Source organism: Arvicola amphibius, chromosome 4, assembly GCF_903992535.2.
Source record: "Arvicola amphibius chromosome 4, mArvAmp1.2, whole genome shotgun sequence".
Lineage (NCBI taxonomy): Eukaryota > Metazoa > Chordata > Mammalia > Rodentia > Cricetidae > Arvicola > Arvicola amphibius.
The window spans coordinates 87795942-87813099 of record NC_052050.1 but is presented as its reverse complement, the minus strand read 5'-3'; the positions used below and the strand labels follow the sequence as shown (position 1 = coordinate 87813099).

At 49.8% G+C, this 17158-nt stretch overlaps 2 protein-coding genes across 2 annotated transcripts in view; both read right to left on the bottom strand.

Annotated features, from left to right (window-relative positions):
• Ergic1 (endoplasmic reticulum-golgi intermediate compartment 1) overlaps window positions 1-4283 on the bottom strand; it is a 104276-nt gene extending 99993 nt beyond the window's left edge. The window contains exon 1 of the mRNA XM_038324961.2: window positions 4138-4283. Coding sequence (XP_038180889.1) covers window positions 4138-4157 — 20 coding nt within the window. The 5' untranslated portion in view covers window positions 4158-4283. The remainder of the gene's footprint in view (window positions 1-4137) is intronic.
• Window positions 4284-10026: 5743 nt separating this feature from the next.
• On the bottom strand, window positions 10027-16944 carry LOC119811522 (60S ribosomal protein L37a-like). The gene is given in 2 exon segments (XM_042054897.1): window positions 10027-10304; window positions 16776-16944. Coding segments are annotated over 2 exon segments (447 nt in total).
• Window positions 16945-17158: the final 214 nt, after the last annotated feature.

Here is a 17158-nt window from a genome sequence, read left to right as displayed (position 1 = left end):
ACTGGGAACGTCTTCAGGGCCTGCCTTGCCTATGTGTGTTGGGCAGGTTGTTCACTGAGTCAAGCCCATGGGACTCCAACAGTGGGGTCGACAGTGCTCGGCACTAGCACACACTCAACAAACTCGAACGCCTGGCCTTTTGCAGGTCCTTCTACCTCTAGTCTGAATTTCCATTATAAACGTGCTGGGAAGTATGTGTTCCTGTTAGTCTCTAGTTCTTTCTGGGATGTGGGGGAAGACATGGAGGCATTCTTAATGCTTCCTAGGTTGGTAGTTTACTCTGTCCTCAGAGCATCAGGGGTGGCTGGGCTTAGCCTGTTAGGGAGTAAGGGACTTCGGTTTTCTGCAGGGCCCGCTGGGGAAGCCATGTTGGGTACCGAGGAAACCAGGCTTGATTCTGAGATCAATGCCACTTATTTGGAGGCTGAAAGTCTCAAGCCAACTTCAAGAGGGCCATGCTGGGGGTGTGATTCAGTAGTAGAACACTTGCCTAGCACATGCAAGGCCCTAGGGTCCATTCCCAGCACTGCAAACAAGAAAGAGGGTGGGAGGGGGGAAGCAAAGAAAACCTTTGCAAGGTCCACTCAAGACTGCCCTAAGGGAGACCTTTGGAAAGCCAGAGAAAGCTGTGACGGAGGCCAAACCAAGTCACCATAGGCAAATGACTTGCGCTGTCACACGGGGTCACAAGTTCAGATCCTAAAACTCCCTGTCCTTTCTCAATAGAGCTGAACTTTTGTTTGGAACCGGACCCCACAAAATCAGAATCCGATATCTGGGCTCTGCACTGCAAGACATCTCTCTTGTCCCACAAGCAGCCCCCCAAGTGAGGCAGCACACACGTCCACCCCTCCTGAAGTGAGCGCATAGATAACCATGGGATGGGAGCAGCACCCTAAGATCATGGAATTTCAACCTGGCCACTGTGCGAGAGCTGCCCATGGCATCCCTTCCCTGAAAGACGAGCTCTGGAGAGGCAAGCAGCAAGTGCCTCTCGCCAGCCGGAACTAGCGACAACACCCACGGACCTAGGTCACAAAGCCAGTTCTGTAAGTTCAATGATCAGTATCAGTAAAACGGCTTAACAGGAGCAAAGCAAACACAGTAATCATTTAAGGCCCACAGTTCCTCCCCACTGCTTTCAGCCTCCTCCCTTAACCCCTAAAACTCACAAAAGGGCCCATTCAAGGATGAAGACAGAGGGCCTTGGGATAGAGTTCAGTGGTGGAGAGCTCGCTTAGCATGCACGAGGCCCTGGATTCCACCCTAAGCACCAAAGACAGGAAACAAGGATGCAGAACGGTCCACCAGCAGCTGGCATCCACGACCTCACTACTACCTACTGCACTCTAGACAAATTGAGGTGGGTGGTGCACAGGGGCACCTCCAGCCGGGCACCATTCTAGGCGCTGCAGACACCATCATGTGTAAACTGGACATACACCCTTGCCCTTAGGAGATCGGATCCTGCTGAAAGCGGGGAGAATATGCATACTAATTCACTAATTACAGAGTGCTGGGAGAGAACGGGTGCTGCAAGGCAAGGGCACGATCATGATGGTAGGCAGAGGCCAGAACTTCCTGGTGCGTGCTGTGCCCTACACACCCACACTCATGTGTGCATGCTGAGCATACCCATTTCGTGGGCAGGAAAACACACCCGAGCTAAGGCACTGGTTTCCCCTTGGTTTTGAACTGGCGAGTGAAAGCTGTATTCTAACCACTCCATGCCCCCTCTGGGTTCTCTGCAACGAAAAGATCTGACCAGGTGGTGGGCCTCCAAGATTCCCCTCGTGTCCCAGAGCTAAGTCTTCAGTGCTATCAGTCCAAACTCCAGTTCCAGCTTTATCTGTATACATGCGAAACGCTTCTGCCAGAGGAGCCCCCCTGTGCTTTAAAAGGAAGATTCACTTAATCCCAGCACCAAGGAGGCAGAGATGGGAGGATCTCTGTGAGTTCAAGGCCAGTCTGGTCTACAAGTGCTAGCTCCAAGACAGCTAGGGCTGTTACACAGAGAAACCCTGTCTTAAAAGGGGATGGATGTCAAGTTGCTTGTACAGTGGATGCTCCTGGAGCCTATTACAAACACACACACACACACACACACACTCACTCTTTCTCTCTTCTCTGGGAGTGCTACAAAGGCTGTGCCATGTGTCACCCATCTCTCAATGGTAGGACAAGTGGCAGGGGGCTAAACATAGGGATGACACTCAGCAAACGGATGCTGGCCCTAGTGGTGGAGAGGTCTGTAGAATGGGGAGCCTTCCCTCAGAGCGAGTCCTAGAGCACTATTGTGTCCAAATGTGAAGAGGGCACATTTGCTGGGCACACAGCTTGCCCTGCATGAGGCGCGCATACCGTGGGCAACCCAAGCAAGCAAGAACTTTAAATCCACTTTGGTTGGGACTCCATGACAATGGTGGCATGTCCAGAAATCCCCAGGGCAGTAGAAGGTCAGAGTTGGGCTGTGTACTCTTTAAACATCAATGCTTTAATGTTACCTGGCTGGAGATAGGCAAAATAGCCAAGGCAAAAGCAAAAGCTAGCTGGCTCCAGGTTTTTTGTTAGTTTGTTTTTCAATCTCACCTTTCCCCAAACTTCCAACTGGAACCCAGGTCTGCCCTTCTAGCACACAGGCAAGGAGAGAAAGTTGAAAAGAATCAAGAGACAAGAGCAGGGGTTTCTTCACCAAACTCAAAATCCCTAGAACTTAATGAACTATGTGGGGACAGAGAAGGATTGGGAACCTTTATAGTCAGCTCTAGAAGGGAGGTTTGGGGGACCTGGATGTGTCCCGTCCCGTGCCCTTCTTTCTGCAGGGACACACTATGGTATTGAGACTGCTCCTGAGTGCTGGAACCCAAAGCTGACGTGTCTGGAAGCGTTTGTCTGAGCCCAGGTAACCCCAGGGCTGCCCTCAAAGGAGCAGGAAGCTGGTTTGCCAGATGGAACCAGTGCCCAAGATGGGCTAAAATCCACGTCAGCTAGTCAAGCATTCTGAGGTCAATGTCCTCTCAAGACCTAGATCCCAGGTTGTCCATGTACTATAGTGTGACAGCAAGCTTGGGCATTTTCTAGGTTGACAGTCCATTCTGTTCTGGCTTCCTTCATGCACACCAGTAAGAAGGGAGGGGGGATACTGTGACAGATGGAGGAATGACCGTTCTCTAGCTCTGGAGAACACTCATTCATTCGTGGATGTCCTATTTCTGAGTTCCAGCCTGTTGACTGGGTCAGGGGTGCCACATAATCCCAGTCCTTCCAGGTGGGGACCTTATTTTTAGTACCAATTTGCAAGAGGTGAAACCGATATTTTGAGCGTACCCGGACACCTGCTGCGGCCAGCCAGCTGAGCAGCGAGGGGCTGCACTCTAAGCCTTTGCTTCCAACGTCTACAACATACGAAGCAGCTGGGTGGAAGAGCAAGAGCCAGAATCCCGCCCGCCAAAGCATCCTACCAGCCTGGGGCATCTCGGTGCTTCTTATCTCGAGGGAATGTCTGGTGGGGAGGCCCTTCCCAGGCAGTCTTCCAAGAGGCCTGGCCCTGTACAATAGCATTCCAGGAGGCAGAGGACCCTACAAAGGCACACACTGTAGGGCCTGCAGAATGCCTGGCCCTTCTGCAGGGCCCCAGGACCCCAGTCGCCTCCTCTTCGCACACTGTTCCCAGGCAGGGCTTGGGGGACAGTTTTCCGTATCTGGAGGGCAGGGTATTCTGGGGCTTTGAAGAACCAAGCCACTCCAGCTGCTGCCAGAAGGATGGGGCTGCAGCCCTGAGATCCCACGGTGCAAGACCAGGCGCCCTGCCCCAACTGTCACCCTGGGTGGGGTCCATTAGGGAGGGCTGGGGAGAGACCCTGAGGATGAAGTTGCTTTTATTTGGGAGTTGGGAGATCTGGGTCCCAGGTTAGGGGAGGGAAATGCAAGCTGGAGACACCGCGCGCTGCTCAAAGAGAGTATGTGGGCTTGCCCGAGCTGCACGGGTGGGGGGGGGGGGGGGGGGCGATAGAGCTCCAAACCCAGGAGAAGGCCGCGGTCTCCCAGGCCTGCCGAGGCGTGCACCGGGGTCGCGTTTGCACGCAACGGGAATCGTCGCCGACTGCAGAGAGGGCCTGGGGACTGTGCTTCACTCACCTCCTGAAGTCAAAGGGCATCGTGCCGCCAAGCCGGTGGGAGCGTTGCAGGCCAGGCGGGCCGCAGCGCCGCGTGGGTCCGAGCCCGCTGCCAACGCCTCCTTGGCTGCCCCGCCCCCGCCAGCCGGCCCGACACTCGCCACTCGCCTCCCGCCGCCGGGAAGTGACGCTCCGCGCAGCTCATTGGGCGCCGCCGCCTCCCCCGGCCGCCCCTTCCGCCGCCCGGTTAAAGGGGCCCAAGGACCGGCGAGATGGGGAGGGATGGGAGTGGGATGGGGCCTAAATCCAATTCTCCCGTACTCCTGTTTTGGTTCCTTTTGGCCTCAGATCTTCTTTCCTAGTCTTTGTGGGGCCTCAGGGCAAATCCCTCTGCCTCTAGCAGTGGTTTTTGTGTTTGTAAAACAAAGCCATTGCATTGTGAAGATCAGAGAGAACGCTGTAAGTTAGGGTCCTTGCGGGGCGCTAGCTGTGAGCGAGGGCTTAAAATTGAGGGGTGCACAAAACACTCCTGGGAAAGTCCACTGGGCATGCTTTGCCTGATCTGCCACTACCCTTCTCTCCATCTGCATATACCCTGGTCTTTCTAGGTATCAAAGGAACGTTGGGATCCTGATTTAGCGAACAGCCTGGCATCTAGTGAGAGCTTCTCCACCTGTTAGAATTGGGTTTAACTCTCTGCTTTCATCATCTTCCATTTGGGGTTTGTGCCAACCAGTATTTGAGCATCTACCCACCCGAAGTCAAGTCTGTGCAGGGTTATCCAGAGGCTCTGGGGTTGCACCGTTAGAAATGGCAGAGAACAGCTCCCTCAGCTTGCATGGCCAGAGGAGAAGGGAGCCTAACTCCAAGCCTGTTGTGATTGGCTGATCTTAGTTGTCAACTTGACATACCTGGGAAGAGGGAATCTCAGTTGAAGAATTGCCTCCATCACCTCCGCCTGTGGGCATGTCTGTGATGTTTTCATGGTTCCTAATTGATGTAGGGAGGCCCAACCCTTTATGGGTGGCACCATTCCTAGACAGGTAAGCCTTGGATAAAAAAGCTAGCTGAATGTGAGCCGGGAGCACGAGGCAACAGCCTTTTTTCCAGGTCCCTGCTTCAGTTTCTGCTTCGTGGTTCCTGTCTTGAGTTTCTGCCCTGCCTTCCCTTAGGGAAGGACTGGGGTATGGTCGTGTGTGCCAAATAAACCCTTTGCTCCCAAGTTGCTTTGTTTGGAGAACAAAGCAAACTACAACACTGATGTAGGTGAAATCTGACCTCTGAACTTCCCTGGGTTCTGTTGCTGATGCCCATCTTCAAAGTTGTGGTGACCTAAGACAACAGCAACTCAGGGAGGAAAGCGGGGCCCAAGTTAAAAAAGCAGGACCTGTGGGCAGTCTCCTGATGTAAAATTGGATGGAAACAGCTGCTTAATTTCCTGAAGGATTAATGGGCAGTAAAAGCCAAGGTTGGAAATGCAGGAGCCATGGTTCTGCCAGTTCCTTCTTCTGACAATCCATATTCCACTCCCAATCATTCATTCACTCCACAAGCACCCTGTGTGCTTATGGGAAATAAGACGATCTCAGCCTGGCCCAGAACCTGGGAGCAGCACAAAGAATCAAGGGGCCTTCAGCAACCCCTGGGTGCAGATAACCCCCAAGACAGAAGTTGTCTGTTGTATGCATTGATCTCATGTCTTCTCTTTTCAGAAGGTGGTCCAGAGACTAGCTACTTGGGCATTTCAGGGACCTTCCTCCTCCTTAGCCCAGACCTCCTAAAGCATCTCAGATGTGCACTTTGGCATGTCCAAGGACAACAAATGCCCAGGGGAGTAAATAAAGATAGGATTGACTTGTGTTGATATTTTCTACCCAGAGAGAAAGCTCTCAGCTTTTGATGGATACAAGGAAACTTGCAAGTTACAGCTTCCCTTGCAGCTATGTGACTGGGTTATTGAAATGTGTGGTGGTGGTGGTGGGGATATGGCTTTAAGAAGAGTGGGTGCAGCTGAGCTGTAGTGACACACACCTTTAATCCCAGCACTCTGGAGGGAGAGGTAGGTGGATCTCTGAGTTTGAGGCCAGTCTGACTTACAGAGCAAGTTTCAGGTCAGCCAGGACTGTTGCACAGAAAAACCTATCTTGAAAAAGAAAAGGAAGGAAGGAAGGAAGGAAGAAAGGAATAATTGGTGCATGCTCTGTGTTCCTCTGTGTCCCTTTATCCAGCTGGCTGCCTAGAATGTTGGACCATGAAATAGAAACTACACAGAACAAAGCATTAAGACAGAAAGAGCCCAGTTCTTATCACTCAGTAATTCCATGGTATTCTACAAGATAGAAATAAGCGTCCGTCTTATTGGATCTACTATTTTGGGTTGCTGAACACTTACAATGGAAGTTAATGGCAATACTGCTGCCCTGCCTAAATCACTTAACTGTTCAAATACTACACAGAGAGGAGGCCAGTCCACTATTGTCTAACACCCCATGAATTTCCTTGGGAGAACTTGGCACAACTCATGATTGGATTAACTAGCTAGTACACACACCCCAAATTGAGTGGAAGCTTCCTGAAGGAGCTTGGATGGCCACCACTCTGTCCCATCACCCAGCCAGTGTTTCCATGTGTGTAGAGAGGCACATGTCTAGGGCAGAATAGTCACAGGGTCTTCCCATAGGACAGAGAGGATGGAAGTGGAGTGACCATGTCACCAATAACCTCTGTGGAGACTGTTGAATTTTGGAAGCAAAGTGGGTTGCCATACCCATGTGTTAATCCACCCAGGAGACAGTGAGAGGTGGATCAAAGGAAGTAAATCAGACCTGTGTCACAATATGTGGGAATGCTCTGGACCTCTTTCAACATGGCAGCAACTAGTAACAGTTGAGTTTGGGAACTATGGATCTTGTGGTATCCTGTGGAGGTCAGCCTCTAATAGTCTTCATCCGGCAACAGCCCCGGGCCCTTAGACAACAGTTGCCTTCCACAGTGAATAGGTCTGGCTTATGTAACTCGACAGGATATTGCAGAAGGTGTGACTCCTGAGGCTAGACTCCAAGAGGCATCACGACTTCGTCAAGATTCTCTTGAATCACTTCTCTGGGGGAAGCCCCGGTGCCAGTCCCTAAGGAGGCTCAGGCATCATTCCCTTAGAGCAGTCCACACTGCAGCCCTGAGGCCTCCTGCCACAGCCAGGTGAGGAAGCCCTCCAGGAAGCCTGCTTAGCCCAGGTTGTGCCTCAAAGCTTCAGCCTAGCCCACACTTGAGCTCCAGCTCCAGGGATGACCCTGAGCCAGAATTTCCCAATTAAACTGCTCCTAAATCCTGACCCTGGAAACTTTATGATATCAAGTATTTAAGCAATCAAGAAACACACACTGGCATTCTCTTTCCTCTGTCTCACCCCCCAGCTAGACCGAGGAGGCCACTTTTGGAGTCAGAGAAGTCTCTAGGTGGCTGACCTGGAGGCATTTCTTAAATGGTTACGGACAGGCCTGAAACCAGGGGTAATAAGTTCTTCCCTGTGGCAGATAGCCTGAGGCTTCCCTAGTGAAGGAGACTCCAGGTGCTGAGATTCTGGGTCATCCACTCCCCCAGAGCATGGCTGGATTTACTAACCTGTGCCAAATGAACAGAGCATCGCATAATGATGTCGGTTCTGAAATTATGTTACAAAAAACAGGGACTTCTGTCTCAGAAAGTAACATCGCATAATAATGTCGGTTCTGAAATTATGTTACAAAAAATAGCAACTTCCGTCTTAGAAAGTAACTCATGATCTCCCAGAAGGGAGCTGCCCCTTTGTGAGGCTGCCCTCCAGGGACATCATGTGATGGCTTACAAAGGAATCAACAACAACCACCTACATGTGACTGGACTGGGTGTCAACTCCAACTGTATCTTGGGATGATAGCTTGAATGGGCCTCTGAGATACCCTGAGCAGAGGCAACCCAGTTGATCCCTATTGGGTTCCCACAGGACAGCCAAAGAATTTTAAGTTCCCAATTTGTCCTGATCTGAGACACAGCAGCAGGTAGCAAGTTTGCTGTTCTCGGGGCCTTCTGCGAGAATGAAGGAGCATGGGAATGCCTGGTGTGTAGTAGGTGCTCATTAGGTGATTGCTGAACAATCAGTCCATACAAAAGAATGTCCTTAAGGGAGAAGTTTCCCTGACCCTGCATGCTCACTCTCTTCTACCCATCACTGCCAGAAACATCATTGCTCGTTCTTTTAGGCAGGGAATATTTGGGTTGGCTTTGTTTTCTGTAATGAGACACTAGTTCATGTTCCATATGAGCGGCTGGTTCAACCTGATCTGGATGAAGAGAGATTAAAATACAATAGCCCTTTGTCAAACTCAGCAAGGACTTAAAGGAATTAGATCTCAGGAAAAAAGGTCTCTGGAAATGTGACTATTTTTTTCTCACTTCATTTAAGTCCTCTGGCCAGTCTAAGGTGCTTGCTCCTTCCTTGTGCGGTTATTCACTGGCGCCTCTTCATGGGGTGCGTTCTGCATGTAGAGATGAACATGGCATAGTTCTGATTTTAACTGGGGAGGAGGTTATCAAAAGTGTGGGGCAATAACCGGGGATAAGGTACCGGTGTCAGTTACAATCTTGTGGGGAAGGTCTGAGGGCTGGGAGTCCCAGGGTAGAAGGACCCTAAAGCCAAGTCAGAGGGGTGAGGTTGGAGCTGAAGATAATACAAACCATCTCAAATGGATGTGAACTGTCTGTGTTAGGAGAGAGGAAGGGAAGGCAATGGGATAGGAGAAATAAGAGAGAAGGGGAGGGGAGAGGAGGGGAGGGGAGGGAAGGGGAGGGGAGGGGAGGGGGGGGCGGGGGAGGGGAAGAGAGGAAAGGAACTTGTGTGCTTGGGGTGGAGCAAACCTCATCTTGCGCACACACCAAATCAGAGGGAACAGAGTGGTAGTGACTCTCTAAGGGAAGACCCAGGGATGTTGCTAGAGAAGATGGAGCGGATATTGGAAGGCTAAAACTTCTGATGTCTTGGACAAGGAGTTAGGGAAGACTTCTAGGAAGAGGAGGCATGTGAGTCAAGACAGGAAGAGCAAAAAGGAATTAGTCATGGGAAGAGCCACTGCTGTGTAACAAATAACCCCAAACTTAGAACCCCCTCCATGTTTCAGTACCTAAGGTATCTGGGTTCCCCCACATGGACCTCTGTAGAATACTGCTCATGGCATGGTGAAGGGCAAGGGGAGACTGGGATTAATCTGCTTTGTTTTATTTTGTTTTGTTTTTGAGACAGTGTTTCTCTGTATAACAGCCCTGGCCATCCTGGAACTTACTCTATAGACCAGTCTGGCCTCGAACTCACAGAGATCCCCCTGCCTCTGCCTCCTGAGTGCTGGAACTAAAGGTGTGCACCACCACTGCCCGACTGGGATTGATTTTTCTTCTAAGGCAGTTTCTGCTATGAGTTGACTCTGGCGTGTCCCCACAGGCTCGTGATTTGAACCCTTGTTCCCCAGCCTGTGGTGCTGTGTTGAGGAGCTGGGGGTTGGCCAGTAAAAGCAGGCCTTTAGGGGCTTTTGAAGGCAATTCCCACCACTGGTCTGATGCCAAGCTCTCTGCTTGCTGCACTGACAGCATAAGCTGAGCTGTTTCTGCCATTCTCTCTCCCACCATGGAGGCCTTTCACCCTCTGAAACTGTCAATCGAAAGAAGCCCTCCCTCCTGAAGTTTTGTTCGGGTATTAGGTGGCCACAATGACGGGCAGAATCTATATACTGGGTAAGAAGCTGGAGAGTGGCAGGCAGGCTGACATCAATCGGTAGCGCTAACTAGGTGGGAACTAGACAGTAGAGGATGCAGAGAGCCATGATGAAATATTTTGTCATGGAGATCACCCCATTTATGGCAAGTCTCAAACGTCCTATTTCTACTATTCCTTCAGTTCCTTTGGTCTTCTGGTGGCAGACTTCACTGTGACTGCGGAAATGGTGTTGTAGGTCCAGGTCCCCACCAACTACTGCTTTCATGCAGACCCACAGTGCCAGATGCCGATGGCTTGATTCTTCATCTTGGTCTTGCCACAGAGGGAGCAGGTGTATTTGGCGTGCTGATTGATTCCAGTTTTCTTCACTGTTTCCCAGTGGGAGGGACCATAGTGGGATCCATATATCCCCACAAGCCCTGCCTTCTTGGTATTTAACCATGTTGCTGAAATCAAAACCCAAGCCCGAAGAATGCTGTGATACATTAAAAAAAAACTTTTTATAGGTAGTTAGAGGCCTGGAAGCATGTTAAATCAGGATGGCTTGCTATATTTGTCTTTAGAATTTGAGACGCCCAAACACAGAGCATTCTTCTTCCTACCTGTGTTCTGACTTCACATTAGGGGGCTGCACACAATAGTGAGTGGTACCAGGGCCAAGAGAAAGAAGTATGTTGCAGACCACAAAACCAGAAAGGTGGAGCCATCTAAACCCTCTGATAACAGACATGGAGCTGGAGAGTTTGAATTTAGCTCTGCTGTGTTTTAATCTTGCTTTGGCCCAGTATTTCCTCACTATATCCCATCCCTCCTTTTCAGAATAGTAATGTATATTCCATCACTATATGTTGGAAGTATGTGATTTGCTTTGAAACAGTGTTGAAGCTGAAAGACTTTGGGGACTTGAAGTTGGACTAACTGAATTTTGTCCTATGATATTTCCATGTGCTTCTAGGGACCAGGAAGTAGAAGGTGGTACTCCGAGCAAAAATAGCCCCTATATGTTCATGTTTGAATGCTTGGTCCTCAGTTGGTGGAACTATTTGGGAAGGATTAGGAGGTGTGCCTTTCCTGGAGGAGGTGTGCCACTGGGGTTAGGTTTCGAAACTTCAAAAGGCTTGAGACAATCCCACTGCCTCTCTTTCTGCCTCCTGCTTGTGTATCAAGATGTGAACTCTCCAACCTGGTGTGGTGGGTCATGCCTTTATCTCAGTACTAGAGATACAGAGCAAGTGGACCTCTGAGTTGAAGGCCAACTTGATCTACATATTGAGTCCAGCCCAGGCAAGACTATATAGAGAGACTCTGTCACAAACAAACAAATCAAAGCCGGGTAGTGGTGGCGCACGCCTTTAATCACAGCACTTGAGAGGCAGAAGCAGGAGGATCACTGTGAGTTCGAGGTCAGCCTGGTCTACAAAAGCTAGTTCCAGGACAGGCTCCAAAGCTAGAGAGAAACCCTGTCTTGAAAAACAAACAAACAAAAAACAAAATAAAAAATATATTTCTGCTCCTGCCACCATGCCTTTGCTCCACTGTCATGGACCTTCACCCTCTGAAACCATAGCCCAATTAAACACTTCCTTTTATAAGCTGCCTTGGTCAGGGTGTTTTGCCAGAGCAATTGAAAAGGAACTAAGACACAACCCCTAACTCAGCAGTCAGAATCCACACTTCAGCCCTGATGGGAGTTAAGGGGAAGTCTGGGAATACTAAAGGGAAATTCCCATCATGCAAAGCAAACGGGTAGGGAGAGCACACCCCTCTCTGGCATCTTACAATGCCTGCCTGGTGGTTAGTGTGGAGATGGGGCTGCAGACAGAAGCCAAACAGGTTTCTTAGTCTCTAAGCAGAAGAGGCATGGGGTCAAGTCTGTAGGAGAGGGGCAACAGGCTGGAAGCAGTCATGTGGGTTCTTATAAAGCTCCTTTTAGAGTTTCAGAGTTTGGGCTCAGATATAAAGGATTATAGAAGGCAGGCAGGCAACTTCCCAGGTTTCCCAAGTTTGTTACAGGTTAGGTCTCCCCATCTTAACAGACAGCAACTCCATAATATTGCAGCTGTTCATTGTCCTTGCCCTACTGAACCTGTGGGTTGGCGTTGTGTGTGTGTGTGTGTGTGTGTGTGTGTGTGTGTGTGTGTAGATGCACACACACTTGCTTGCATATGCATGTGGAGGCCAGAGAACAGCTTTGGGGTTTCATTCGTCAAGGGCAATTTTCTTTGTTTAAAATAAGGTCTCTCCCTGGATTAGACCTCACCACGTAGCTAGACAGCAGGCCAGGGTTCTTGGGCTCAGACTCAGGTCTGTGAGCTTGCAAAGCAAGCACTGTGCCGACTGAGCCATCTTCCCAGCCCGAGTTACCCATTCTCATCGTTGTGTTTTTCAGTTCTGGAATTCGCTTTGGTTCTTTCTCAACTATTCTGTGTTCAATGCTGGCTGTGTATGGCTTCCAGGAAGTTCTGCCTCTCCACTTTCCCCGTGTATTGGGGGGGGGGGTGGCTTTCGCAAAGCCCCCACCTTTGATATTGCATTGGTTAAAGTCAGACTGTGGGTAGCACTTACGGGAGACTGAAAAGAGAAGGACAGTGAAGTTTGAGCATGCAATCCCAAATTCTCCACTGAGTGCTCATCCAGCCTGGCTAGGTCTGTCCCTCAGTGGCTATCTCTGCTCTCAAGAGGTGACACTCTGTGTCCATTCAACATCTCCTCCCTCTGCGCCTCCAAGCCTAGGGAAAGAAGAACATGCCAGTACTGCTAACCTCATGGCTCCAGTTCTTGGTGTCCCAGGAGGGTACTATACTTTTCTCCACACCGTCAAAGTACCCTTTGGTGACACTCCTCCCTAAGCCTCAGTGTGTCCTCAATTGTTGGCCAGGATGCTGTGTTACTTCTATAGGATTTTCAGTCATAGAGCTTTATCTTTTAGACCACAAGAATAATGCCATTACGGCCAGTGTCTGAGAATACTGAGGTGTACTTGTTATCACCCATGGGATTGTTGTTTGGTTAGTTGGCTGGTTTATAGAGATAGGCTATCGCTATGTGGTCCTTGGCTGATCTGGGAACTTGCTATGTAGACCAGGTTTGCCTTGAACGTGTAGAGATCGGCCTCTATTCATAAGGCCTTAACATCTCATGAATCTAGTAGTCTTTGATTATGTGTTCAGATTTTTGTTTAAAAAAAATGTATAAAAGAACTTCAGGCCTGGGGCGGGGTTTTTATTGTCTTTCCCAGACACTTGGGGCAAACAGGGATCACCTTCTTCAAGTTTAGAACTTGCAGTTCTTAAGGGAGGCAGGTGAGGAGGCTTCACACAGGCTCCAACTGTGTTTTTCTCCTCCGAAGGTGCCTCCCTTCAGGGCCACGGCCACGTTAGGAGGAGATCCGGCAGTGTCACCAAACCATGTCAGACCTGGACACTGATATTTGTGTCTTAGGTCTTCAAAATTAATCTAGAACCCGAGTCCCTCTAGTTACACCACACAGCCACTAACTGATCCAAGTCACGGCTGTCATCTCTCACCTAAATCCAGCATCGAGTGCAGACAGATTCCTGCCCTTGTTCTTGCTGAAGCATCCCAGCCTTGCAACCAGAGTCAAGTTCCACGTGAATCAGGCCCACCCCCCTCTCCCTGCAGAACTCCAAAGCTCCTCATCTCACTCAGTAAAGAGACCAGACCTTCTCACGGCCACAGCTACTGGATCGACTCTATTTCACTCTTGAGCTACTCCCTGATTCCTTTGGCTACAGTGGATGTTTGGCAGGCCTCAAACACAGAAGACATGCCCCTGCCTCAGAGCTTTTGTGATGCTGCCCTTATCTTGCACTCTCCATGTCTCTGAAACAGATTTTTAAAAGGATGGTATGGGGCCTGGAGAGATGGCTCAATGGCTGTGAGCATCTGTCCTTTCAAAGGACCTGAGTTCATTTCCCAGCCCCACGCTGGATAGCTCACAACCACCTGGAACTCCAGATCCAGGGGAGCCAATGCCTCTGACCTTTGCAGGTATCTGGATGCATGTGTGTGTATGCACACACACACACACACACACACACACACACAATTAAAAGATAAATCTTTTTTAAATACATAGTGTGTAAATACTTGAGCCAGAAGTGTGGTAACTTCTTTGTTAAATGGCCGCAAGTGAGCGTGCTACACTTCTCTGTGCACAGGTTTGCTTACAGCATTGCCACCTCAAACTCACGAGGAGCGTGTTACACTTCCATGTTGACTCTGCTGTACCTGTAGGAGGCTGTCAGCTTCGTTATCATCTTCAGGGGTCACTGTCTTTCACACTGCTGTCTTCTGAAATATCAGGAGGGAGGCAATGGCTACACAGTGTTGGGCATGAGTCAGGTCAACTCTTCCCTGTAGGGGGTGGAAGTTACACACAGGACCGGGGACTAGAAGAGGCAGGTGGCTCCAGAAATGGAATTGGAGGTTCTGCTAGCTTTCCACCACGGTAGTAAATACCCAAGATGATCAACTTTTACAGGGAAAACACTGATTTGGGGGTCACAGTTCTGGGAGTTTTCAGGATGCCGTGACTAGTTGGTCCTGTTCTTTTCACACCTGCATCCAAATATCAATCACCTCTTGACGTAGAGGCCTGGAATGTAGCAAGAGCTCTTATCTCAAGGCAGGAAGCAAAGCACAGGGAGAGGGCAGGGGCCAGTTGTTACCTTCGATGACACACCCCCAATGACCTAAAGGCCTCCCACTAGGCTCCACCTACAATACAAGCCTTTTACCCACAGGTCTTTGGGAGACATTTAAGAGTCAAAACTTGGTAGGGGTTTGGATGTGAACTCATAGGTTTTAATATGTGTGCAGGTAGATAAATGGATGGATGGATGGATGGATGGATGGATGGATGATAGACAAGAGGTGTATATGTGTCTGTCACCCAGCTCTGTCTCCTGTCTGAGAAGGGTTAGAAGAACCATACACTATCTTAGCAGCAGGCTCCACTCCTTTGCACACAGGGCTCCTGGGATGGGGGAAGTACCAGGTGAGTCTGGGGTAAAGACACAATCAAGGTCTGATGAGGGCTTGTCAAAAGGACACAAGAATCAGAAGGAAGGCACTCCCAGTAGCCACACCTGGGACAATTTCAACACTAAGATCAATAGTGATTGTGATAGATGACTGGCATGGGAGAAAATGAAGACCTGCTGGTTTATACTGCTCAAAGTAAAGATAGAGGTGACCCAATGGGAAAGGAAGGCTTCTTCCTCACAGTGGGGTACCAGTGGAGGAGCCGGAAGAAAAGGGTAGAATTACAGCCCCACTCGTCTTGGCTGCATAAGTAATCAGGTGACACTCAAGGACAAAGGCAGTGGTTTGTGTACTTGTTGAAACAGGCATTCTATGGTCTCCCCAAGAGACATGAAGATTTAGGGAACCTTCTCCAACCCAAGGCCTCCAAAGGGCAATATGCCATCTAAACTGTCAATTCTTCATGCCTGGAGCCTGGAAGGTGCCACGCGTATCTGGAAAATGCCAGCCATATATAATATAATATAATATAATATAATATAATATAATATAATATATGCTCATATAATATCAGTTAGCCCACCTCAGTTATATGAGGAGGGGAGATACAAGTGTCTTCCTGCCTCAGCAGCGAGCTCCGTATCACACATGTGTGCATTTATATGTACGGGAGTGCGTATGACTGCCAGTTTTCCAATTTGTCATATATTCCCCTCAGCAACATAGGGACCTCCTTGGTCCCCCACCCCTGAGAGATGAAGTTCTTAAATTACAATGCATGTGGGAAAATTCTGGGTGCTTCTGTTTGCTTTCTGAGCCCTGCCTCTTGCCTCTCATATAGTCCTTACGGGGTCTCCGAACCCAGGTCAATTTTCCTTGCAAGGCAAAGCTCAGCCTTGGCTCTTGCTTGAGACCCTCTCTGACGACACATTAAAGCAGTGGTTCTCGGCCTTCCAAAAGCTGCAACCCGTTAATACAGTTCCTTATGTCATGTTTACCCCAACTATATAGCTATTTTCATTGCTACTTCATAACTGTAAATTTGCTGCTGTCATGAATCATAATGTAAATATCTGTGTTTTCCAGTGGTGTTCGGCGACCCCTGTGAAAGGGTCAATTGACCCCAAATGGGTCATGAATCACAGATTGAAAACCAATGTATCAAGGGTTCATTGGCCACTGATTGTGTTGTCTCTGGGTTATGTGCTTTGGATTATGCTGAACCTGCCTTTCAATCCCATCTCTACCCCTTGCCCTGTTCTCAAAGTGTGTGACCCAGAGTAGGTAGTAAGTCACTCTAGCCTAAACTGTACATTATTAACCTGGCGTCGGTGGTGCCTCTGTATAATGTTAAATGGTCTGATGTCTGGAGTCTAACTCACAGGATGCACTCAAGGAAATGGCCCTGGTCCTCTGCCTGTCACTCCCAGGAGACTGTTGGTGGCAGCATCCAGGCTACACAGAGGGGGCGCTGGTTGCAAGCGCACAGCGACCCTCTGGTCTGTGAGGCGCAGGCATTCCCGCTACAATTCTCAGGGTTCTGAAGCTCTTATTCTGGCAAGGTCCCACCCAGGGAGCGCTAACCTCACCTGCAGCGTCAGATGGCTCACGTAGGCTGTGTGACTCAGCACCAGCTGCTCACCTTCAAGTCATTCTGCTGTGACCTGGAGCTCACCTGGCCCTTCCTCCATCTTCGTTAGTAGTGTGGCTAGGTGGGGGAGGGGCAGGTTCTTCCTTGCATCCTCCTCAGGTTCAGATGACCACCCTTCATTCCCCCCCCGCCCCCGCCCCTGCTTCTCCTGCTCCTTAGCTAGCTAGATAAGGGGAGTGTGGTTTCCTGTGTCCTAAGTGTGTGTGTGTGTGTGTGTGTGTGTGTGTGTGTGTCACTGTGTGGGTAGCGTTGCACTGGCCGTGCTGATGTTCAGAGACAGATGGCTCTGCCCTCTCTGGCTGATGACTCTTGTACTTCCTTGGGGTGGGCTGTGATGTCATGCTGAGCTCCAGGAAACAGGAAAGCAAGGGAGGCTGGGTGACTCTGAAGCCAGTCACCACACTGCCTGCCTCTGCAAGTTTCTTCATTTTTAAATCGAAGCTCTAGGTGGGTGGAAAGCCTTGGTCCTCCCTCTACCCTCACTACTTCCTTTCCTTCTAGGAAGCCAACAAGCTCTTGCCATCCATGTGGAAACACTGTATACGCGAAGCCAACAAGCTCTTGCCTTCCATGTGGAAACACTGTATACACGAAGCCAACAAGCTCTTGCCTTCCATTTGGAAACACTCTCTAGGCTGCATC